At 59.5% G+C, this 24,242-nt stretch overlaps 1 protein-coding gene across 8 annotated transcripts; it reads right to left on the bottom strand.

Moving 5' to 3' along the window:
• Positions 1-312: 312 nt before the first annotated feature.
• EGFL7 (EGF like domain multiple 7) lies at positions 313-22,966 on the bottom strand. Of its 8 annotated transcripts, none has more exons than XM_068914513.1 (10): positions 22,868-22,966; positions 18,272-18,340; positions 10,462-10,662; positions 8,738-8,860; positions 8,522-8,634; positions 7,634-7,729; positions 6,058-6,228; positions 5,119-5,183; positions 4,612-4,774; positions 313-1,709 (listed from the first exon to the last, which is right to left on the bottom strand). In XM_068914513.1, the coding sequence occupies exons 3-10, from the start codon at positions 10,539-10,541 to the stop codon at positions 1,687-1,689; spliced, it is 834 nt and encodes a 277-aa protein (XP_068770614.1). In that variant the 5' UTR covers positions 10,542-10,662; positions 18,272-18,340; positions 22,868-22,966; the 3' UTR covers positions 313-1,686. The 8 variants fall into 8 exon arrangements, with proteins under 8 accessions (XP_068770614.1, XP_068770617.1, XP_068770618.1 ...); XM_068914516.1 differs by having other exon boundaries at positions 22,762-22,869; XM_068914517.1 differs by lacking the exon at positions 22,868-22,966 and adding an exon at positions 20,131-20,351.
• Between the last annotated feature and the right edge of the window lie 1,276 nt (positions 22,967-24,242).

Below are 24,242 nucleotides of genomic sequence, written 5' to 3'. Positions count from 1 at the left end.
GGGGGTGTGGGAGCTGGGGCGGAAGAGCTGTTGTGGGACTAAAAGTGGTGCTGACTCTTCATGTCCTGCATGGATGGGCTTGGTAAGCCCAAGGGAAAGGCATGTCCTTGTCCACCACTGCATCCCACAGGCAGAAGGGATGTGCTTTTTGCACCCCAGCCTCATGCCATCCTATAATAGGAAGGCAGAGGCCTACAGGCGCCCATCCCTGTGGGGCAAAGGAAGATGTTGCCCTTGGTGGACAGGAGCCTGTGTCAAAGCAGGGCCCTGGTGTGAACTCTTTCCCAGCCAGTAATGAGCCCACAGCCCAGATGTGTGCAGCAGGAGGCTTTATTTTAGTACAACCCCTGCAGCGCTGTGTTGCCCATGTGGCATGCTGCTCCTCCTGCACTTCTGCTCGTAGGCGAGTAGGAACATGTTGTACCAGGCTGGTCACATCTGTTCTGCTGCACCCACGGGCTTGGGCTTGAGCAAAGAGTGCTGGTGGAGAGGCAGGCACGCGCTGACAACGCAGCGCGTGTCGGGCTTGGAGAAACCAGCTCATCTGCCCCGACAGCCTGCGCTCACGCCACTGTAAACGAGCACGCCTGCCGGGCTGGGGTGCCTATCCAGGTGTGCGGGAGAGCTGGCCCTGTGCAGCAGAGGGCTGTCCGTACCCCACTTCTTGGCCTTGCCCTGTTGGCATTGCTGAGGGGCGCAGGTTTGCCCAGGCCCGCTCTGTGCTGAGGACTGGAGTGTTGCAAGGAAAGTTTTTTTTGTTACAGCAAATAAAACCTGACCCTCTGTCCCTTCAGGCCTTCTGAGGTGTAAAAGCATCGTGGTGGTTACTGCTCTGTAGCCCTGAGGGCTGGGGCAGAGGAGCGCAAATGCAAGGAGATCACTTTCTGAGCAAGTGGCTGCAACTGCCCTGCTAAGAAGCTCCGAGGTGCCAGCCCACCTCCAGCCCTCGCTGCAAACAGCTCCCGTGCAGGGAGGCTTGTCGTAGGCAGCAGACCAGAGGCTGCAGGGCTGGGCACCCAATTCCCTGTACTCGGCTGGTGCAATAGCTGTGCAGGGACCAGTTGCACCCATCCCTCCCTGCAGTGCTGCCTGGCTCAGGGCTGCCCACTCTGGCACGGGTCCTTTTTGGCTGTAGCCCCCCCTGCATGCTTGATAAAGTACCTGACTTGCCCTCACCTTGTTTCAGCAAAAGTCTCCGAGCAGGCAGGAGGAATGTGGAGCCACTGCTGTCCTTCTCAGGCCATGTCTGCGTGACACTGGGATGAGCAGGGCTGGGCAGGCAACAAAACCACCCCCTTTACCTTGCGGCGCTGCCCCTTGGGGGGGGGGGTGACAGTAAGTAGAAGCCAGGCAAAACTAAGCACCCCATGACTTCACTTAGAGCCGCGCTCTCTGGCACAGCTGGACAGGCACAGCTAATGGCATGAGGTAAGGCATTTATTCTCTGCCTCTCCAGCAGAAGTGGGTGAGATGCTGAGGGTTAGAAGTCCAGTTGAGAAGGAGCTACACGACCTTCGATAAGGTGAGGTTAAAGAGGAAAAGATGGAGATGCTGATGGGAAACCAGCCTTCTCCAGCTACCCTGTGTCTTCCTGTAGATGATGCAACTTCTTCCCCAACCTGGGGCTGGCTAGTGAGATAAGAGGTACGGATGCGCTCTGCTTGCTCCAGTTCCTTGGACATTTGGCTAAAGTTCATTCTTGCAGGAACCTGGAAAGGTTAAAAGAAAAAAAAAATACAGCAAAGTGGTTATCCTGGGTTTGGTAGGGTAACAGCAACTGCTTTTGTAACTAATGCAGGGCTCTTGTCCCACTGCTTCAGAGGAGGTTGGGGGGCAGGGGTGTTGGGGGGGGGGGTTATGGCAAGGCCCATTACAACAGCTCTCATGGTTAGGCTGTTCCTAAACAGCTTTTTCCTGTGACCCGTCCACCTATGTTGAGACCAACCCGCTCTGCTATGGGCTTGCATTGCCCTGCTACAGCCTACAGCCTGCATCCGTCACGTTTTTTTAGCCTTTCAGGGTACACGGACGCAAACCCCGACCGCAAACACCTCCTACCAAGCCAACAACATGCACAGACAAGCAGGGTTCAGCCTGCTGGCTGTAACCGCCTCCCCCTCTCCCAGTCTGTGCTAAATAATCTCGTTGCCTCTTTCCCCAGGACAGACGAGGTTGACCTTGCCCTCTGTAGCGATCTTTAGCTCGCTATACCTCTATAACTTTGCTGGTTGCCCCCGTCCCACAGCAGCAGGCTGGCTCTGCCCCCCAGCCTTGCTCAGCCCTGGGGAGTCCTCTGCGGCTCGCGGGGTGCTGAGCCAGCCGCAACACCGCCGGCCACCCCGCGACTGGAGGCTGTTGCAGCCGCAGGACGCAGCCGGCCAGCACTATGCGTCCTGCAGGTCTCCTGCTGGTCTCCGAACGCAGCAGAGCCTCGTCTGGGGGCGAGCAGCAGCCCGGGGGAGGTTTATGGGCTCTGGCAGGCTGAGCCTGCTTCTGCTGAGCAGCCGAATGCCATCGTGAGGCTGTCTTTCTGCTAACTGGATGCACGCGTTAGTTACAGCCCAGCAGCAACATAGTCTGTGCTGAACTGGAGTAATTTAGATTTAGAAGGGCTAAAATTGTTACAGTTTAAAAAGATTAGACCTTGCGCTTTTTGCTGGCAGGTTAAGGAAAAATGAAAATTTTTTTTTTTTTTTTTTTTAATCTTTATGCACATCCCCACTGAGCAGATAATTGCAAGGTGGAGTTGCACCTTAGCATTCGGTTGTGAAAGGCTTTGCAAGGCACAGACCAGGGATGGCTCTGTAACGGGTCCTCCCTTCGGCGCCTGGCTCGAGAGCAGCCTTCTCGTGGTTGCGTTTTGTGGCTGCCATCCCAAACCCATTGGCACAATTGGCTTTTCGGCTGAGGGTGCGATGGGACAGAAAGCCCAAGGAGCTGTGCCAGGCCCTTGCTTTGCCTGGAAGTGAAGAGGCCGGGGGGGGGGGGGGGGGGAAACGTGTGAGCGGAGCAGGGGAGCTCAACTGCTCCGCCACGCACATCTCCATGGCATGCCCTGCAAAGGCTAACGCTAGCTGGAGTATGACGTGCCAGTCTTGTGTCCTCCAGGGACTTTCAAGAATGTGAGCGGGACAAAAGCAAGTTTTACTTGCTGGAGCAGGTTTGGCAGAAGCTAATTTCAGGACTTTGGAGTCATCCCTTGGAATAAATCCATGTTACTGTATGATGCTGCTGACATTCCTCAGTGCTGTCACTAATAATAGATACAGAGCAATGCTAGGAAACTTGCTCTGCTGGGACACTTAGTGGTTTTGATAATTACTCTTTTCTGAGATTTTTTTTTTTTAAGTGTCAATTTGCAGCCATTTAGTCTTCACAAGACATCCTCTGAGTCCCCTTACACATAAGCCATTGCCACAAGCAGCATGCGCTGGGACCGCATGTGTCCTGAATCATAGCCCCCCCCCCTTCAGCCTTCCCAAGCGACATAAGCTGGCTGCGATTAGCGCCAGGCTGTTGCTGCACATCAGCTCCTGAGCCGGCCAAACAATGGCTAGTTTCCGGGCATGTTTGACTGGAATCAGTTAATGGGAAAACTAGATTTTTGGCAGCAAAGCTGCATATCAAAATGAAGTGCTCATCTAGTTTATGCCCTACTACGAGTCAAATTGCAGCGCTTCAGAGAGAGCTTTGCACAACCCTCCTCATGGACCTGGGTGGATTTAAAACCTGCTAAACGGCTAGGCAGCGTTTGCACTGCTGCTGCTGCAGCCTCGCCTGAACCCGCCAGGCAGACCACCGCCGCGTTCAACCATCTCACACGCGACAGCTCTCACCAGGGTCTCTTGCTCAAAGCTGCTCAGAGAGGTTGCTACTTTAAAAAAAAAATAAAAAAAACCAAAAAAACACCTATCAGGCTGCATGGCAAAGGACTAGTCTGTAGACTTCAAAAAGAAATGTGCCTAAAAACTTCCCAGGCTCATAAATCTGCCAACTTCAGCACGCTCCCTAAACTTTCCTGATTGACTTTCTTGGACTGTTAATTTCCTGTAAGTTACAACCTTTTTTTTTTTTTTTTTTAATTTCATCCTGGATTAAGTTTTAATGCTACAGCAAGGGAACACAGCCGGCAAGGGTGCATGCTGCAGAGGTGCCAGCTGTGAGCCATGACCTGCTGCAGAGGCTCATACTGGTCTCCCTCTGCCCCTGCCCCAGAGCCACGTCTCCAGGTGCCTAGCTTTTGGCTGCTACAAGGGCAATCAGATGGTGCAGCCATAGAAACAGCTTTGAAATGAAGCTAATGGGCTGTTTGTGTTCATCTTTTATTAATTACAGGCTGCTGAGTTTGAAGGGCGATATAGATTAATAGTGGCACGTGTGTTACTGATCTAGCTGGCCTGCATCTGCTCACCGTGGCCAGCCTTCCCAGCTCTGTGCCGCGAGGCCAAGGGTTAGACAAACTGCATTAAACAAATAGCCCACGAGCGGCCAGAGGAGCAAAGCAACGCCACGGAGGTCTGCAGGTGGGTTAGGGGCTCTGCCAGGCTGCGTGGGGAGAAAGGCGGATGCATGGCGTGTAACGCTAAAACCCTCCCTTTCGCAAGCACTCACACGTCTCCAGCCGCTCCTCGAGGAAGGAGATCTGCTCGCTCAGGGAGTCGATTCTGTCCAGCTGCTGGAGGGAGTGGGACAGCCGGCTGATGGGGTCTGCGCCCACGTCGTCTGGCGCAGATGGCATGAGGTTATGGAAGGGGGCCAGCACCAGCTGGAGTTTCTGCAGGGGGCAAGAGGAGCTGTGAGCATGTCCTCGGCGGCCCACCCGGTGGGGCTCAGCGCGTCGCCCGCCGGGGCGGCGGGCTGGCAGGGCAGCCTGCTCACGGGTGCCTGACTGCGTGCCCAGGGCCGCGGGGCCGGGAGAGCTGCTCCGCAGGCTCTGCCAGCAGCACCGAGCACAGCTGGCATCACTGCTAGCGCCAGGCCAGCGTGCCGTTAAAAACAGAGCAGGGGCGGAGGGAACCCCTGGCTGCGCGCGGCCGTGGGTTGCAGCCGACAGCGCGCTGCCGCCGGCCTGGGGAACGGCAGCGGCAGCAGAGGCAGCGACGTTCGCTGACAGCTCACCTGCTCCAGCGCTTCCACCCTGCTCTTCAAGTCTTTCATTTCTTCCTTCATTTCACTGGAGGGACCTGAAAAAAAGGACCAAGAGCAAGGCAGTTAGTAAAACGCATTGCCCACGGCGAAGCGGAAGGTGCTGGGGATGACAGCGCGGCAAGGCTACGGCCAAGCTCTGCGCTTTCTGCTCCCCGTCGCTGATCCCCGCAGGCCTGAGCGGGGAGGGAGGACGCGGCCCGCCGGCACCGGCCCCTGGAGCCGCCGCCTGCCGCAAGCGCCGGCAGCTAGAGCAGCGCGCGCACAGGCCTCTCCTCCTTGCTGGGGTACCTGGGGCAAAGTAAGCGCGGGCGTTTTCCAGGCGGTGAAGGGCAACGAGGGACGCTGCTCGCGGCACGCGCTCCTGGCAAAGCCCGGCCTTTTGCACCTACGTTGTCAGGCGATTCGCGAGCGCCGGGTCTGCCCCGTCACGCGTGCCCTTGTCCCACGGCGAGCACAAAGGAGCCAGGCAGGCGGTTCGCGGGGCACGTGCCGGCGAGCGCCCGGTCCGCCCAGGCGCTCCCCCCCGATGCCGGTGCTGGCCACAGCGCATTATTACTCACGGTACGAGTTTGAAGTGTCACAGCGCGTACCAAAAGTAATAATGAGCCGTCACCAGCGGCACCCGCCGCTCCGGACGTGCCCTGCAGGAAGGACGATGACGGCGAGGACAGCCGTGGCCCCCGCCACCCTCGCGGCGGGAGCGCTGGCCGGAGTCGTACACAGCAGAGGCTGCTTTTGGGGGGGGGGGCGCTCCTGCAGCCCAGGGGATAAAGCTGAGGGGCTCTGGCTGCCCTCCCCGCTCCGTCTCTTGCTGGTCCCACGCTGGCACCCCGCGGCGCCGAGCCACCGCCCCAGCCTTCACCCAAGGCCCGAGCAGGCCGGGCGGCACGGCAGCGGGGGACAGGTTACCTTCTGGGCCGGCGACGTCTGGCCTCGGCTCGGGGGCCAGCGCGGCAGGCCGGCACGCTCTGGCGTCGGCAGCGAGGCTGAAGCCGGCGTGGCAGGCGCAGCGGTAGCTCCCGGCCGTGTTGATGCAGAGCTGGCTGCACCCGTGGCTCCGGCGGGCACACTCGTCCACGTCTGAAACCACAGGCACGAGCTCAGCGAGGGCAACGAGGTGCTTATAACGGGGCAAGGGGTGCGGGGGGGGGGGGGTCAGCTACGCAACCGCAAAGCCTCGTTCCCCCCCCCACCCCCGGCCAGAGCCGCAGGCCGGCTGCGGCGTGGACGTGCCGGGGAGCAGGGCGCGAGCCCGGGCCAGCAACCGCAGCCCCAACTAGCGTTAGCGCAGCTCTGGCAGCTCCGCGATGCTGCGGCTGGGGCAGGGTGCGAGCACGAGAGCGGGCAGCCCTCGGGACAGCCCTTCCCGCGGCCCCCTCCGCTCCGCTGAGCCGGCCAGCGCGGGCCCCGCACGCCTGCCGGGAGGAAACCCCGGGTACCCAGGGTGGATCTCGGGCCTCCTTCCCTCCTCCCCCCACTTCAGAAGAGTCGCAAGCAAAATTTGTAGTGAGAAACGTCCAAATTCTGGCCGGGGCAGCCAGCGTCCCCGGAGCGGCTGTTCCCAGGCAGCCCCGCGCCGCGGCGCAGAGCGCTTAGCTCTCATCCTGGATTTATGGCCGGGGTTTTGGTTCCAGCCCAGCCGCGGCGAGGAGCTATCAAGCCTTTCAAGTGTGTATAAAAAAACCCAGTAACCTCTTCTCACACGGGGGAGTTATTAAAGCTGTTCCCACAAAGCAAAATGAGCAGAACTGCTTCCCACGCCCGGGAGAAGCTGTTCTAGGCAGTGGGAAAATCCCTTCGCCTCTCCGTGCCGGAGCCGGAGCTGCCAGCGATGCGCTCAGCCCGCCTTGCCCAGCGCGGCTCAGCGCCACACGCTCGCCCTCCGCGGCGCGGGCCGAAGCGGTTTGCAGCGCTCTGCCGCCCGCCACGCCGCCGACCGCCCTGGCCTCTGCTGGCACGCCGCTGAGGAGCTCGGTGCCGGGAGGCCTCCAAGCTTTCCCTCTGCCCCCACGTATTGTCATATAGTTCATAGTTTTTCGCCTCTGCAGTTAGCGGGCGTCTTAGTTTGCAACGAGAGTAGCCAGAGCCTGGTCCTTGGGCCACCGCAAGTACGCAGCTCGCGGGCCGACCCTGCGAGCGTGACGCTGCTCCGCGCCCGGGCGAGCCGCAGCTCTCGAGCCTCAGCGTCCCCGCAGCGCCGGAGAGCGAAGGTGGCCGGCAGGGCCGCGCTCGAGGCCTGGGAGCAGCGGAGCTGCCAAAGGGAGCAGCTGAGCCCCCCCACGCCTTCCGCGGCTCCGCGCTGCCCGGCTGGACCGCTGCGCACCGCCACCCTGCACCAGGCTAGGGGGGGCGGGCGGGCGGGCGGCAGCGCACCGATCCCCCTCTGCAGTCGGGGCAGCACCCGAGCGTGCGCCCGCAGCGCTGGTCCCCGTCCCGGCGGCGGGGCAGCGAGGGCCGGCCAGGCGGAGGGAAGTGCAGCCGGTACCTGTCTCGCAGGCTCGTCCCGTCCGCCCCGGCGGGCAGGCGCATCTGTCGGGGAAGGCGCAGCTGCCGCCGTTCTGGCACGGCACCCGGCAGAGAGCTGTGGGAGCAGAGACACGAGCGCAGCGTCACCGAGGAGCCGGCGCGGCTGAGCCGGGAGCGCGGAGGCAGGCGGCGGGCGCCTGCGCGGCCCCGGCAGGGCACAGCGGCGCAGGGCACAGCGGCGTGCCACAAGCCGGGGTTTCGCGGCCCGGAAAGGGGACGGGGCGTCTGCGAGGCGCGCGGGGCCGGCGGAGGCGAGCCGGACCGCGGCCCGGCTGGCTCCCCGGCGCAGCGGGCTCTGGGAAGCGCTGGACGCCGCGCTCGGCTGGGGAGGCATTCGCCGCTGCTGTGCTCGGCGTTTATTCTGTGTGGTGCATCCCAATTTTCTTCTAAAAGCATCTTTCTTCCATTACTGCTGATTTATACGGAAAGAACTTACTCCTTTCATTTATCCTCTGGTAACTATAAAGTTAACAAGGGTCCCAGAGGGAAAAGGCATGCGAGGCTGCAGAGAAAGGCTGGAAAGCCATCGGAAACTGAACCGCGTTTGGTTGCGCTGCTGAGGGCCGAAAATGTAGATGCTTCCCTACAGGGAGGATCACACCGGCAGGCAGAGCGCGGAGAAACAAGAGTGCTGGCTGCCAGGGCACCATCCAGGGCGGTGCTGGGTCCCCCGCTAAAGCCTGCATGGCAGCAGGCACTAGCTGGGGGGGGTCTTAGAGGCCCTCTGGGGACCGATGTCTAAAAAAACGCCAAACAAACAGGGTGCTCATTTCTCAGTGAAACCCGTCTGCAGCTCTCGGAGGGGCCGGGGAAGGGGAAGGGCTGAGCGCCGCCGCGGCCTCCTCACCTTTGTTGCAGCTGAGCGCGTGGCTGCTCGCTCGGCTCCAGCCGGGACAGCACGAGGCCGCGGGCTGGGGCGGCTGCTTGTACGCCTGCCGGTAGGCGACCTTGTAGACGGTCCTGCAACGCAAAGCTGGGGCTGAGCCCGGGGCCTGAGCGTCGGGGGACAGCGCCGAGCGGGACGGCCCCCCCCACGCCGGGGTGCCGCCGGAGCCCTGCTCACCTGTAGGTGCTGCACAGCCGGTGGCCCTGGCACGTGGTGAGGTAGGGCTGGTAGACGGGCTGCACGTGGGACTGCGGGACGGCGGCCGGCCGGCTCGGCGCCTCCGCGGCGCACGCTCGACGGCTGCGCGGGGAGGGGAAGCGGGTCAGAGAAGACAACCGGCCGCTTCTCCCGCGACGACTCCAGAGGGGCGACGCCGAGGCGGAGGCCTGGCAACCCCTGGCTCTACCGGGCTATTTAAACCGCAGCGGCTAATTGCCCGACTGAGCCAGGAGGTTCCTTCCAGCCGTTTCGGGGCAGCGAGCCTACGCTGCCAGCGCCGGTAGCTGCGCGGCCTCTTCCTCCCCAACCTCTGCCCCAGGCACAGACAACGCCTCCTCGCACGCTCACCCCTGCGCGGCTCCTCCGGCTCAGAAGAACAACCAGGGCCCGGTTTTAGGGGCATTTATTCTAAGCAGCTCTCCTTCCACTCATTTCCCTCCTTCCCCTAAAATCCCTCACTTTTTAGGTGGATTTTTCCCTTCTGAGACTTTTGCATCCCTGAAACCGCTGCCCCTGTGGCCCCCTCCCAAAAAATCAGGGAGTTCACAGGAAGGGTCAGGCTCAAAGCAACAAGGCAGAGCCCAGAGCAAAGCTGTGCTCTATTTTCCCTAAGATAACTGAGATCCAGTCAAAAAAAATTTCCCAGGGTTAACAGCCAAAGTGGTCTTCATTCAAGATACTTTTTTCAATGTTTTTCAGCCCAAGCAGGTCAGTCCCACTTAGGACCTTGCCTACTCATCTCAGCTTCCCAGCCCTATTACAAACTAGAATAAAAAGGCTGGGAATTAACATGGACATCAGATGGCTTCCATTAACTCCAGAAAGCTCCCCTCAGCCTCACTGACTAATCGTATGGAAGATGCAATTTATAAACGGCAATTGTTTGCTTTGCAAATTCTATAATAAAGTTATAGCTATAGAGCATGTGTATGAGAGAGGAGTTCGGCCTGTCGGCTTACTCACGACCAGAATGCAATAGGTTTAATGCTAGAGGAGAGGGTTTTGCTGAAAAAATAAACTGGGTAGAAAATAGGAGCTGAATCGGAGGGGCAGGAGGCGAGCTAGAGCTCCTTTCGGCTGGGGAGAAACTGGGGCACTGAGCTCTGGGGCCTCCTTCGACCCAGCAGAGAACGGAGAAGGGGCTAAGTCGGACGGGGTGCTGTGTCAGACCCCTTGGCAGCAAAGGCGGGGGGATCGCTGGCGGGCCCACGCGCTGCGTCGCCCACACCAGTCCCGGGAGCACAGGACACGGCAGGCGACAAGCCCCGCCGCCTGCGTGCCCCGGAGCGGGCAGCTCCGTGGGGCTGGGAGACGGCACCCCGCTCCGAGGGTCCGTCCGCAAGGCGCGAGCCTGGGCGCACGCTCTTCTGCTGGGATGCGCTCGACAGGGACAAGAGGTATTCGGAAAAGCTCAGAGCATCTTTGTGGCCCCTGCGTGGAGCTAAGCTGCCCCAAGGCATTTTGCCCGAAAGACTTTCTCGCTTCAAAGCCTGCCGAGAGCCGGCCGCCCCGGGAGGACCCTGCCGAGCCTTTCCCACCTCATCGCCAGCCCAGCAACGGCCGGCGGGCCGAACGCGGCTCCAGGTGCTGCTGGGAAAGAACAAGCCTCGCTGCGACCTGCAGACGGGCTCAGCGCAGGCCCACGACAAGACCACGGAGACGCAGACAAAGAGGAGGCTTACCCTGCCCGGGCAAAACCGTCCGTGCCGGTCACGCCGAGGATGAAGACAAGCCCTGCGAGGAGGCAGCTGATTTGGTGCATCTCCTGGCCTCTCCCGAGCCGCTCTCCCGGCTGTGCGCTGGGCCTCGCGGCACCCAGGAGCGTCGCTCTCCGATGGGAAGCGCCGGCTCCTACTGCATGTCTCGCTCGTCAGCGGGGGACCCTGGAACCGACAGAACGACGGCGTGAGCGCGCGGCGTCCGTCCCCAGCCAACGACATCCGATGGAGCCGTGGGGACCAGGCAGGACCTGAGATGGACGGCCAGTTTTGCTCCAAGGGAACAGACGTTTCCTTGGGAGGCATCAGCAAGGGTTGTACTGCGCTGTCACCAACGCAAGCACGGGAATCGTGACTCATTGCAAGCTCTACCAGGATTTAAAATAAAGTGGAACGAGGGTTGTCCACCTTCCAGCGGCACGCGAGGGGGTACGTGACCCTACAGGTACAGGGCGACAGTGCAGTCCCTGCTCCTGGGGTCACAGGGACGTCCAAGGGCAGCTCACTTGCTGGTAAGAGGGAGGGGGTGACATGCCAAAGCGCAGGGGACGAGGGGACCACGGGGGACACGGCCGTCGCCAAGCCCTTGACGTGAAGCCCTCGCGAGGCAGGCCCTCCTCCCGGCACGCGCCGGCCCGGCGGCGCGGCAGGGCCTGACCCCGGACGATCGCCTGGCCCCGCGCACGAGGAGCCCTCGCCGCCGCGGGGCTGCGCAGCCGGCGCGACAAGCTGCACGGAAGGAACCTGTAGCGCGAGGAAATGTGCAGCCAGTTCCAGGCCGAAACAACGGTCTGTAACTTCTTAATCCATACAGCATTGTAAAGCTGCCTTTTCCCACCACACAACATACTGAAATCCGATCTTTTCTTTAAAATGCAAGGGTTCTTGCCAGAAAAAAAGTGCTGTAAAGGCTGTACGCACAGTCTGGAGAGTAGTACTGAGCTGGAAATAAAGAGGCTTTGATTTTCTAACAGAGGACAAACATGAAAGAAGGCTGAAGAAGGTCAATAACAATATCTAATTTAAACAACATCTAATTTAAACAAAACAGTCGGCCTCCGGATGGCAGCAGTTAAAGGAGGAAGAAATAAAGACACCCACCTTAAATATATGACAATCAAAAAAAGAATCAGTCTTTCCAATTAAGCCTTGAGGAAGGCATTGCTTCCCTGGGATGCACACAATAAGAAACATCCCTCTGAAATACAGAGGAAATACAGAGGGCTATCTAAAAGTTAAAAACCGAAAAAAACCAGGCCACACGAGGTGGGAACGGACTGGAGCGTTGGTTGCTCCCAGCGCTCCTTGGGGACTCCTCCCAACTCAGAGCCAAGTCGCTGGGTTAACCGGCCTAACCGCCTCTGTGCGGAGGAGGAAGCGGAGGCACAGAGGGGTGCAGCCCCCCACGGCCTCCGCCGGGCCCGGCGCCTAGGGTTGCCTGGAGAGCGGCAGGCAGACCCCGGGCCGTGCAGCTGCACAGCACCACCTCCTCCCGGTAAAGCGCTGAACCTACAGGCAGATTTTGGCATCGTCTGATCCCAGCTGACTCTAACTCAGGGCACGGCATGCGAGCTGCCAGTCGAGCCCCGAGCCTGCGGCTGTACCAGCGGCAGCAGAGCACCCCCGGGAGCGCTCCCGCACCATGCAAAGGCTAATGCCTTCCTGGCCCGTGATAGCAAACATCTTGACTACTTCCCCGTGCGTGTTTCCATGCAATGATACTGCAGAGAAGAGGGCTCCTGAGACGAAGGGCTGGCTAGCAGCCTATTCCCCTCCTCGCTGAGCAGGCTGCCTGGGGACTCATTACAGTCAATAAGCAGCACAGGGCTCTGCCCGGCCATGCAATAAGAAGGTTGCATCTCGCAGTAAATTGACTGCATTGCTCTCAAACGTAATCAGGGCCTCACTCAGTCCCTGAATTCAGTGGTGCTGCAGAAGCCGAGGATCCGGCTGCGGAAGCACAGCAAGGGATGGCAATGCGGCCACCTTGTCCCTACAGCTCTGCTCGCTCTTCCTCTGGATCCACGCGGGCCTGGGCCCCGCTGCGCTTCCATACCAGCCCAGCCGAGAGGCTGTGAAGAGGATTCCAGGGACATAAAACCTCTAGACCTCCATTCTTCTCCCTTTCCTCCAAACATAGCAACACACGTCTTCTTCTAATGATTAATAGGTGGTATTTCCACCATCAGGAAATCAAATCTTGCTTGATCTGTAGGAAAGTTTTTAAAAAATAATGAAGACGTCTTCTCTCCCCCGCCAGTCCTTCTGGAGACATCCCAGGGATGCTAGTATACAAGCAAGGATGTACTAACTCCCTACTGCTCAGTCCTACAATAGGACACATATTTTCCTTATAACCCCTGATCTCCTTACTAGTGGTACTGCTCCAGAAGTCCATCAGTCAAATGCTGCCAACCATCTCAGTCCTCCCACAAAAGTCCTGCAACTGCCATGGGAGCTTTCCCTGCAGGGAAGGCTAGAAATGCAGGGCATAAGCCTTAAAAAAGTAGATAATTTGTTTTCTTCTCTTTGAAATTGAGCAGCATTGCCTACCTCAAGTGGGCAGAGTATCCCTCTGGGTCTCAAAATCATGGTTGTTTAATACCAGAAAAGTTATCAAAAGTGGGAAAAAAATGATAGACTAGTTTATGAAAATCATCATCTTTAAAGCTGTAGAAGATCCTCCAACCTGTTGCCACTGCTTCTCAAATACTCTTTTCTAAAGCACCTAGTTTAAGAAAAACTTTTCATGCTTAAGAAAAAAATAACGTCTTTTGCACTCTCTCTCTAGTTTCTCGAACAATAAGGTGAAGTTCAGTGGCCTGGCGATGTGAAGCTACATAGGTGCATCTAAGTTTCTGCTGTTTTAAGGGGCAGCAAAGTCCCCTTGGCCACCCACGTGCTCCTGCAATTTCCAGGGGGTCCCTCTCCCCACCAGCCCAAAACATCCCTGCAGGGTTTCTAAGACTGCTCTTGCCTAACCTGCAGCAGGAAGCAATGCGAAAATGCAAGCAGCGCTGCGGGCAAGCAGTGCTTTTTTCCAGTTCTGCCCACGAAACTGAGGCTAAAACTCCAAGTGATGCCAGTGGTGGGAACTGGGGGTCTATTTCCAAAGTGGTGCAACAGAACCCAGTCCTTCAAGAGGATGCAATTACCCTCACACTAACGTGACAGTCTGGTTCTGCATGTGAAACCACTGCTCTGAACCTCGCACTGGACCTGTTTCTGTGCCCTCAGTGCCCGACCCTCCGGGAGAGGTCCCTGCAGCATCAGCAGGAAGCAGAGGGATTTTCCCCTACCTGTCCCTGCACAGGCTGGGATGCACTGCGGCGCGCAGGTGCAGGGATGTGGGCGCTGTGGAGCACAGGCGCAGGGATGCCAGCACCACCGAGCACCATGCGGAAAAGCAGGCACTGCGGGGCAGGGGGCACGGATGCAGCGCTGCAGAGCAGGGCACTGCAGGCACCACGGAGCAGGACACAGGGACCCAGGCACCGCAGAGCAGGGCGCAGGGCTGCAGGCACCACGGAGCAAGGCTTTGGGCACCGCAGACCAAGGCATAGGGACGCAGGGCACCACGGAGCAGGGCGCAGAGCTGCGGGCACCGTGAGGCAGGGCAAAGCGGGCACCGTGGAGCAGGGCGCAGGGACCTGGGCATTGCAAAGTGGGGCACAGGGAGCTGGGTACCGTGGAGCAGGATGCAAGGACCTGGGCACCACGAAGCAAGGGGTAGGGATATGGGCACCGTGGAGCGGGGTGCAGGGACATGGGCACCTCGGGGCAGGATGCAGGACATGGCAGATCAGGGCGCAGGGACATGGGCACCACGGAGCTGGGTGCAGGGACATGGCACGGTGGAGCGGGGCACAGGGACATGGCAGATCGGGGTGCAGGGACATGGCACGGCAGAAGGGGGCACAGGACACAGCAGATCGGGACACAGGGACATGGGCATTGCAGAGCAGGGCACTTGGCATGGCGGAACAGGGCACTGGGACATGGGCACCGCGGAGCAGGGCGCGGGGAGACGGCACGGCAGACCGGGGCGCAGGGACACGGCACGGCGGAGCGGGGTGCAAGGACACAGCACAGCAGAGCGGGGCGCAGGGACACGGCAGACCGGGGCGCAGGGACATTGGCACTGCGGAGCAGGGCAGAGGGCACGGCAGAACCGGGTGCAAGGACACGGCACAGCGGAAGGGGGTGCAGGGACATGGCAGATCGGGGTGCAAGGACACGGCACGGCGGAGGGGGGACAGGATATGGGCACGGCGGAGCAGGGTGCAGGGACACGGCAGACCGGGGTGCAGGGACACGGCAGACCGGGGCGCAGGGTCACGGCGGAGCGGGGCGCAGGGACACGGCGGAGCGGGGCGCAGGGACACGGCAGATGGGGGCGCAGGGACACGGCGGAGCGGGGCGCAGGGACACGGCAGATGGGGGTGCAGGGACACGGCGGAGCGGGGCGCAGGGACACGGCGGAGCGGGGCGCAGGGACACGGCGGAGCGGGGCGCAGGGTCACGGCGGAGCGGGGCGCAGGGACACAGCGGAGCGGGGCGCAGGGACACGGCAGATGGGGGCGCAGGGACACGGCGGAGCGGGGCGCAGGGTCACGGCGGAGCGGGGCGCAGGGACACGGCGGAGCGGGGCGCAGGGTCACGGCGGAGCGGGGCGCAGGGTCACGGCGGAGCGGGGCGCAGGGACACGGCGGAGCGGGGCGCAGGGTCACGGCGGAGCGGGGCGCAGGGACACGGCGGAGCGGGGCGCAGGGTCACGGCAGATGGGGGTGCAGGGACACGGCGGAGCGGGGCGCAGGGTCACGGCGGAGCGGGGTGCAGGGACACGGCGGAGCGGGGCGCAGGGACACGGCGGAGCGGGGTGCAGGGACACGGCAGAGCGGGGCGCAGGGTCACGGCGGAGCGGGGCGCAGGGTCACGGCAGATGGGGGTGCAGGGACACGGCGGAGCGGGGCGCAGGGACACGGCGGAGCGGGGCGCAGGGACACGGCACGGCGGAGCGGGGCGCAGGGATGCTAACCCCGGAGGGCGGCAGGCCCGAGCGCGGCTCCCGGGGGCTGCGCACCCCGCTGCGGCAGGAGGAGCCCTGCCAGCCCGCCCGGGCGCCGCCGCCGGGGGGGCTCCCGGGGCGACAGCCCGGCCCGTGCGCGCCGCGACCCCCCGCCCGCCGCCGCCCGCGCCCCTTCGCCCCTCGCCCGGCGGCGACTCGCCGCTACTCACCGGAGCCCGTGGCCGAGCCGCCGCCGCGCCGCGCCGCGGCCCCCCGCGCGTTTCCTCCCCCAGCCCGAGCCGGTCCCTCCGCCCCGGCCCAATGAGCTCCCGGCGGCAGCAAAGCGGAGCCCGCCGGCCCCGGGGCAGCGCCGGGGGCCCGGGGCGCCGCCGCCGCCGCCCCCGCGGGGGACAGGGCGCAGCCCGGCCGCGACAACCCCTGGGGACGGGACAGGGCTGGTCCGTCCCCCCGCCAGGAGCCCGCTGCTGGGGGGACACGCGGGGACAGGGCTGGTCCCCCCCCCCCGCAGGAGCCCGCTGCTGGGGGGACACGCGGGGACAGGGCTGGTCCGTCCCCCCGCCAGGAGCCCGCTGCTGGGGGGACACGCGGGGACAGGGCTGGTCCGTCCCCCCCCCGCAGGAGCCCGCTGCTGGGGGGACACGCGGGGACAGGGCTGGTCCGTCCCCCCCCGCAGGAGCCCGCTGCTGGGGGGACACGCGGGAACAGGGCTGGTCCGTCCCCCCCCCCCGCAGGAGCCCGCTGCTGGGGGGACACGCGGGGATAGGGCTGGTCCGTCCCCGCGCCAGGATCCTGCTGCTGGGGGGACACATGGGGACAGGGCTGGTCCGTCCCCGCGCCAGGATCCCGCTGCTGGGGGGACACGCGGGGACAGGGCTGGTCCGTCCCCCCGCCAGGATCCCGCTGCTGGGGGGACACGCGGGGACAGGGCTGGTCCGTCCCCCCGCCAGGATCCCGCTGCTGGGGGGACACGTGGGGACAGGGCAGGTGCCCCTTTGCACAGGCTGGTCCTGGCCTTGGGCGGGGGGGAGGGAAGGTGTGACATACTGCTGCTGTGCCCCATGTGTTGTCACCACCCCTCTGCTGAGCCCGGGGGACACCCTGACTACGGGGTTGCCCAGCACGATGGCATGATTGCTCTTGTATTTACTTCGAGGCTTACCTGCAGGCTCTCCAGGCGGCAGGCTGAGACCCCGCGCCACCACACCAAGAGGACATGAGGTCTCCACCACCCCCCAGACCATCCCAGCTGGGTGGGCAGGAGAGGAAAATCCTAGCGTAGCCCCCCAGCCCCTCACCCAAGGGTGTTTACAGGCTCAAAGGCTCTGGCGCTACCATGAAATCACCGATTACCAGTGCAGGGCCAGGGCAATTTTATTTCTCTCTGCTAAAAAATACTACAGCTGGTTCTGCACTCTCTAAGAGAACAGTAATTACAAGAGGAGACGTTGCTGCTCCTCGGACACCCAACACACCGACGCTGGGCCGTAAGCTCTCACTGTTTCCTTTTAATCCTCCTGAACTCATTACAACAGCAAAGTGCTCCAGAACCAGGCACTGAACTGCCAGGACAGGGAGGCTGATTTTCAGCGAGCCCTAAAGGATGCTTAAAAGATTCCTTGGACACTCCCCACAGCTGCTGGAGGAGCAGGGTGGAGGACCAAATGGGAGAGAAACCCAAATGCAATGTGCAAATCCACTTAGAGCACAGCTCCGCGCCAACACCCGCCCTGGGACAGAGCGGGCAGGAAGATCCCCCTGCCGCCTGCAGACTTCTCCCATTAAATGCCTAGTTATTTATCAAATAAAATTGTGCCGTTTAATTTGTGCCAAACTGCCACTTGTTTGGTCTACATTTTTTCCTGGGAAACTAGAGTACAGAGGCCTATTGTTTTTCAGATGACTCAGGTGCCTGCCCATGCACAGAACCAGCCTTAAAGATAGCAGGGGTCTGATGTGCACATGAATGGCAGGATACACCCCCATGGGAACATTTGTTCCCATTAAGCTTTGCAGTTTTTTGAAAGCATGTAGTCATTTAAGGGAAACATTAATATTTACCACTTAAACAAAAAAACTGGCTCCAAAAAAGCAACTGAGATCACTGGCCTGTCCCCTATATTTCCTCACGGATATGCGGAGGCTGCTGGTTGCACTGGAGCTATCTCGGGTCGTGCTGGTCCTCCAGGGAAGCGGATGCATGCTAGGTCTAACGGGGTGGGTGCTTTCAAGTGGACCCATGTAAAAGGAGCGTAAACTCCTTTGGTCAAATCCTTCCTGGGGAAGGGAGCAGAGCAGATGGGAATCAGCTCCAGGACACGCTGCTGAAGATGGAGCTTCATCGCCGGGGAAGACGGAGCGGGTGGGAGAAAGGAGCCCTCCCAGCAGCAATAGAAAGGCTTGTTGATGCTGGTGGAAGCGCAGCTCCTCGTTACATAGCATCTTACATTACACAAGCAGGAAACAGAACGGTTTGCTCATTCTGTCTGGATCCAGCCAACCTCTGGGGAATGATTTCAGCTCACTTAATCTCATAAGCACAAAGCACAGGCAACTTTTCCCAAGAGCCTCGAAGGGACGGTAATCATCTTATTATGCAGAGAGTGTTATTGTTTTTTCTGGTGTATGGGGGAGATGAAGCCTGATACTTAACTTAGCTAATAGTTGCAAATGTAGTTGCCGGTGGAGAGCTTCCCCAGCTGACCATACTGAAAGCATAGGATCTAATTTCGCGGCCGAGACACTCACCTTATCCGTGGTGCTCTGTCATTTGTCCTGCGCAGGGATCCTTTCCTTAAAGAGCATCTTGGTTTCTTACTGTCAGAAAAAAAAAAAAATCCACTGTTACACTCTTTTTCCTCCAGGCAGATGTTAGCAATACAGCCCTTGCCCATGATGGACCTGACGTGGGATTCCCTGGATGCTCCCCACAGCTCCCTGGGGAGAGGGGTGGAGGGCGAATGCAGGACCTGGGCCAAGCAGGTCGCCTGTGCCTGGTACGGGCGCTGAGCTCGCCCCACAAAGGCGCGCTTGGCAGGCTGCTGAGGCTTGGACACAGCGATACCAGCGGCAGGGCATGGGCCCATTTCTTCTCTCCTGTGCAGCGCAGATCTGCAGAGTGGGCGTTTTAGGAGCATCGCGGGGATCCTGATTCTCCCCTCACTCGTGCAAACTTACAGGGCTGTACCATCTGCCGCACCCCAACAATGTGTTTTACCATCTTCACTAGCTGCACACACTCATTTAAGAATAAAGATCACCAACTCCCCAGGCAACCCTTGCATGAATCCCCAGGATCCTCATCATAAACATGATGGTGAGAAAGGGGATGGATTCATTCACTCCCAGCTTCCCTCATGGCACTCAGCTTTCAGCTTCCTGCTAGATAACAACATGCTGTGCAGGACTAAACACACCACTGTTCAAGGTCTCCGTTAGAGCCTTCTCAGCCGTTCCATGATTATTCCATAAGTGTACTGCAGCATTTTAAAATTCTGCAATTATTTTAATTGCAAAATGTTTGCTTTTCAGCTCCATTTACTGGGTCAAATCTTTGCTCAAGCCAGTACCTATGTTATCTGCTTAAGAACCGCATATAGCCCATTAAAAGAGCATTTAATTCTTTGCTTGTAGGAAGGGTTCAGTTTTTTATATGCTAATATTAATTTTGCCGGGAGGAAGTCCCCCAGGACATAGCCTGACAAAGTTCCCTTGAAATCAGTGGAGTCACGCCAGTTCTGAGTGGGGGGGATCGGTTTTGCTGGCTCTACTAATATAGGTGTGATAAGTTTCTGACAACGGTGCTAAGGGATTTTGGCTCCTCATTTCAAGCCTATCTGGATTTTTAAGTCCTCCCTGGACCGATGTTTTACATGTTTCCTCCAAAGCCTTCTCCCTTGCACATTAGAAGTTTACTCCCACGACATCTAATATTAATGTTTGTCTCGCGGCCAAGAAAGAAATGCTTCTGCCCAACCTCCCTCTTAGATTTAACAATGTTTAAATCTCCTTGTCAAGGGGAGAGGCTGTTTTACCACCAGTGTGAATTATGAGATACACTGCGTGCCTGCCCTGACCAGGTCCGAGACTGAATGCCAGGCAAGCTGCAAGGATGACCCTTTTGCCCACCCACCCTTTCCTAGACCCGTCCTGCAGTCCTCCTAAGTGCACGGCGCCAGATCCTCCTTCATCCTGACAGAATCCGTGGTGGATTGAGGACCAAAGGGGTTGGCTGGCCTTCGGCCCCCAGCCGACTCCCGGGGCGGTAGGTAGGCTTGGCATGTGTTCGGGGCCAGTGGGGGGTAACCCGACTGTGTTCCCTACTCAGAAGAGAGCTCTGGCTCTGTAACCATGAAAAAGAAATGATTAACAGAGCAGACTTAATAGGAAGGCAACACTAAGGTCCCACACCGGGAAACCTCTCTTAGAGAGAAGGGCTTGCGTCCCGTTTGCAGGATGTGCCCAAGTACGCAAGTGCTTCCCCAAACCGGGGCCAGACGTGGCTGTAGTGACAGATGAAGATGGATGGATGGGGAGACAGACAGTAGAGTGACACACACACAGATGCAAAACTTTCCAACTGCTACAAAACACGCCTGACCCCATACCTGCTGTGCACAATGGTCTCTCGCTGGCCTCCGCAGGGGTCTTCCATAGAACTGGAAGTACTCGCTAAAGCAACAGGGACTTTTGATGCTTTTGAAAATAGGGAGTATCGGCTTTTCCTGCTTTAGGACAAACTCTTCTGCTCAGACTTTTCATAAGGCTGTTTGTAACCTTTGCACTGAAGTTTAGAGTTTGGAGCAGCCCCTGTTCTGCAGAGCTCTGTAAGGGAAAAGCCCTCCCACTATTCTGTTATGTCCCATATTGTTCTCCATTGCGTCAGCTGCAGACCAGTTATCTCGGTGAAAATCTAGAGGAGTCCATTGATGTCAATGGGATCAAAGCAGGTCAAACCAGGAAAAATACTTGGCCCATAGCATTTAGTCTGTCGTCACCAATTGCCCAGTGCTATGCATATTATGACCCAGATCTGATTCCCACAAAGCGAATTTTTTGCCTGAGTAAGGACTTCACAAGCATTAAGGATCTCAGGACTGGTATGTTATAACTCCAGGCTACAATAAAGGCATACAGCACCCTACCTTTAGCCACGCAAAAGCAAATGTATGAACACTGCAACATCCTGTACCGCTCAGCCAGGTTTATTTTCTCTTATTACTGCCACTCACGAATGAGTTCTTATTTACATTTAGAGGATGTAGTAATTGCTGCTGTTCAAAAACTGGGAAATGACTCATCTTATCCAGGAATACACTCAATTTCACTGTTTTCTGTGAAATTTCCCTGGCAAAAAGTGGCATTAGTCAGTGGAGAACGATCCCCTGACCCTGCTTTTCCCTCTGCATTTTTCCAGTGAATCACTGCCCCAGGAGCGTACCGAAAGCACGGTGGGAGTAAATGCAAGTTGCATACATAGCGCTATCATTCCCCTAATCATGCCCATACCAGCGAGCAGCCACTTTCAGAAGAGAGCATTTAACAAGACCATTTTGCTCTAATTATGCTTCTGTACCAGGAGAAAGTCTCCAGCTCCAGAAGTCTGAGTTCCTCTCTGCAGTCACCTCCCAGAGAGCAGCCAGGAATCCAACCATTCACTTTAGGAGAAGGGATGGAGAATTAAACAACATTTCTGACCATCCTCTTCTGCTCACATCTCCTTTTCCTTGTCTTTCTCTACCTGCTTTGAAAGCTCGAGTTAAATCCTCTCTCACCATGCCCTTCAGCTACCGGTGTGACTGTGAGTCAGGTTCGTTTACTCTAATTCATTGCAGTTGGTAAATCTGTCTCCCCAGAGCCAGCCCCAGCTGCAGCAGCAGACAATGGGAAATGGCTCAAACGAGCACACTTCCCAGATTCAATTTTTCTTCCTTATCTGTAGGGAAACTTGTGCAGAGCTGATAATTTAGCACTATGGATGGGAACTAGTTCAATCCCTAGCATCAATCGTTGGATCACAGGGAATTAACTTTAGGAGCTGAACAAGCCCAAGACAGGGCAGATTCGGTGTTTTCTGTGCCCACCCCTAACCCCACTTTTATCCAGAGGAGGGATGGAGTTATTGAGGCGGCTCTGGCTCCAGCTACTATATCTGGGCTTCTGTCTCCCACAGCTTCCCAGACAGCGGCAGAAGCTTGCCAGTCCACTTGTAAATTAATTTTATCACTTACAAAGCCTTGTTACTTCTTCTTATGTTTGATTCTTTGCAGGGTGAATTGATTCTGTGGATGGTAGACCTTGGGAAAAAATCATGCCCAATCATTTCTGTCAAGAGCTATTCACTGGCATGGTCCCGCTCCGTACTCCCTCCAGCGTGGACAGCTGAAGCCCACGTATCCCCGCTGCTCCCACCCATGGCCAGTCTCTTATCCCCAGATACCCCAAGATAAGTCACTGCAAGCTTCCTGCCTGCGCTGTGTAATGCAGCAGGTTAGGACCGCAGGAACCCCCGCTGAAAACAAAAAGTTTGCAAATTACCTAGCTCTACGCTCATAAATTTGAGAGGCTTTGCTGAGCTGCTGGCATGCAAACATCAGCACTTATCCAGTGCAAGCCCCAGTTCTGCGTAGCAGGAGGACCAGTCCCTGCCCCGAGCATCGTCTTGCTCTGCATCTTGCCTGTTTTCAGCGGGGGTTCGAGCTCTGCTAGGACGTTATCTGAAATAAGCAGCAGGGCTCCACTGCTCGAGGTCCTGCAGCCACGGCACAGAGAAGAATGAGCAGAAGAATGATGGACAACCTGTCACGGTGCTGGGGGTGTCGGAGAGAGAGAAACGGGTGAAAGCAGAGTGTGAATTATGGAAACGCAAGAGATTTGTTAGGTATTTCCAGCTATCTCGCAGGTATTTGCGCACGCGCACGGGTCCGCAGCCGCCTTCTGCGCGCACGGGAGATAAGATACACCTTCACGTCCGACTGCCGGGACTCTGCTGTTCGGGGAGAACGGCCCGAGCGCCGGCGAGGCGGGTTAGACATCAGAGCAGCGCGGGCTGGCCTCTGCTCAGCGCCGCAGACGCCGCTCCAGCAGAGCCGGCCTCGCGCGGACAGGCCACGCGCCGGCCGAGAGCGGCCGAAAGCTGCCTAAAACCGCCCCCCCCCCGAGAAGTAACCAGTTAGATTTAAAAAAAAAAAAAAAAAAAGCCGAAGCTTTTTACCGGAGGCTGCTGGCTTTGTCCTCACCTGGGCCACAAACACCCCGGGAGCCGCCGGGCATCGGCCTCGCGAGGACAAGGACCGCCGCCACCCCCCGCGCCCGCCCCGGCGCCGGCCGCCGCTCCTACCGTACCTGCAGCGCCCCGGCCGCGGCTGGCGGGACCGGGGGGAGCCGGCCGCCGTCTGTCCGCCCCCCGCACAGCTCCCCGCCACCGCCGCCATCCCCGCCGCGGCCCGGGGCGGCCACCTCGCGCCGCCCCGCATGGCCGGCCGGCCGGCGGGTCGCGCGCAGGCGGGAGGTCGGTCCCCGCCGAGGTGGAAGGGCGGCTTTTTATGCTTTTCTTCCTGTATAAATCAGGACGGGGATGGACAATCCCGGGCAGGACTTCCTGTGTGTGCGGCGCGCTGATAACGGGCGCCGCGGGCAGAACAAACACGGCGGCCCGCTCGCCCCGGCGCAGGGGGAGAGGGGCCGCCGTGGGGCGGCCGCCCCCACGTGTGCACACACACACACACACACACACACACACACACACACCCTCCGCCCCCGGCTCGGCCCCCCGGCTCGGCCCACGGGCCAGGAGGGAGCCACACACCCCGCGGGCCGTGGGGAGGGAGAGGCGCCGACCGCCCCCCGCCCCGGATACCCTGCCAGGCCGAAGATGGCCGCTCTCCCCCGTCCTCCCGCCTCGGCCCCGCTCGCCGGCGCGGGGCAGGTTTCGGGACTCCCCACCATCGCCACCACCCCGGGGTCTCGGCACCCTCGGGGTGGCGGCCGGGCTGTTGGGAGCTGCCGGCAGCGAGGCGCCGGCCCGGCGGGGCCTCCCGTACTGCCCAGCGTGGCGGCCATTTCCTCACGCTGGGGCCGCGCCGGTGCCGCAGCCCCCTCCCGGGGTTTCTACCGCCCCGACGCCTCGCCGTTCGGCGGGGAGAGGCGGCGGGTGAGCCCCGAGCACCGGCCAAGCCGGCCAGGCCCTCCATGGCACGGAGCAGTGGGGCACGGGCCTGTCCTAGGGCGCTCGCCTTGCATAGGCAACCTGCCAGCAACATGGCCGGCTCCGGAGCCGCATGGCAGGGAAGGACGTAGGCAAAAAAATCACCCCAACTCCCTAATGTCTTGAGGGCATTGCAGCTCGAAGCTGACGCCGATCGCACTTTAAACACGGGCCTGTAACGTGACCGCGGTTGGAGGCGGCCGGCCCCGAGGCACCTCTGCCTCCGGGCCGGGCGCAGCACCTCGGGGCCGGGCAGCCGTGCCCGGCTGGAGGCCGCGCGCCGCCTCCGCGCAGGCCTGCTGCAAGCGCCGGAGCGCTCCCACCCTTATTCAGCAAAATGCTAGCCTGGGCAAGCCCTCTGGGACTTGCAAAATATTCCTGTGTTTGTTTATGTAAATGCACGGCTAAAGAAGGATCCCGCTTGTTTTCCTTGGCAGAAGGCTGTTTACAGGCTGTTTTCTGCTGCCCCTCCTGCTTTTCAAGAATAGGTGGTTTTAGGCTACATGCGACTTA

Source organism: Struthio camelus, chromosome 20 (genome assembly GCF_040807025.1).
Source record: "Struthio camelus isolate bStrCam1 chromosome 20, bStrCam1.hap1, whole genome shotgun sequence".
NCBI classification, from domain to species: Eukaryota; Metazoa; Chordata; class Aves; order Struthioniformes; family Struthionidae; genus Struthio; species Struthio camelus.
This window is presented reverse-complemented; position numbering and strand designations above follow the sequence as displayed.

What these genes read in the sequence shown, in the direction of transcription:
- EGFL7 (XM_068914513.1), bottom strand. Translation starts at nt 10,541, where the DNA reads ATGCACCAAATCAGCTGCCTCCTCGCAGGGCTTGTCTTCATCCTCGGC. An exon ending in GGGACGAGCCTGCGAGACAG is followed by an intron (nt 6,229 to 7,633) that starts GTACCGGCTGCA and finishes CTGTGGTTTCAG; the next exon opens with ACGTGGACGAGTGTGCCCGC. An exon ending in AGACGTCGCCGGCCCAGAAG is followed by an intron (nt 5,184 to 6,057) that starts GTAACCTGTCCC and finishes CCTTTTTTTCAG; the next exon opens with GTCCCTCCAGTGAAATGAAG.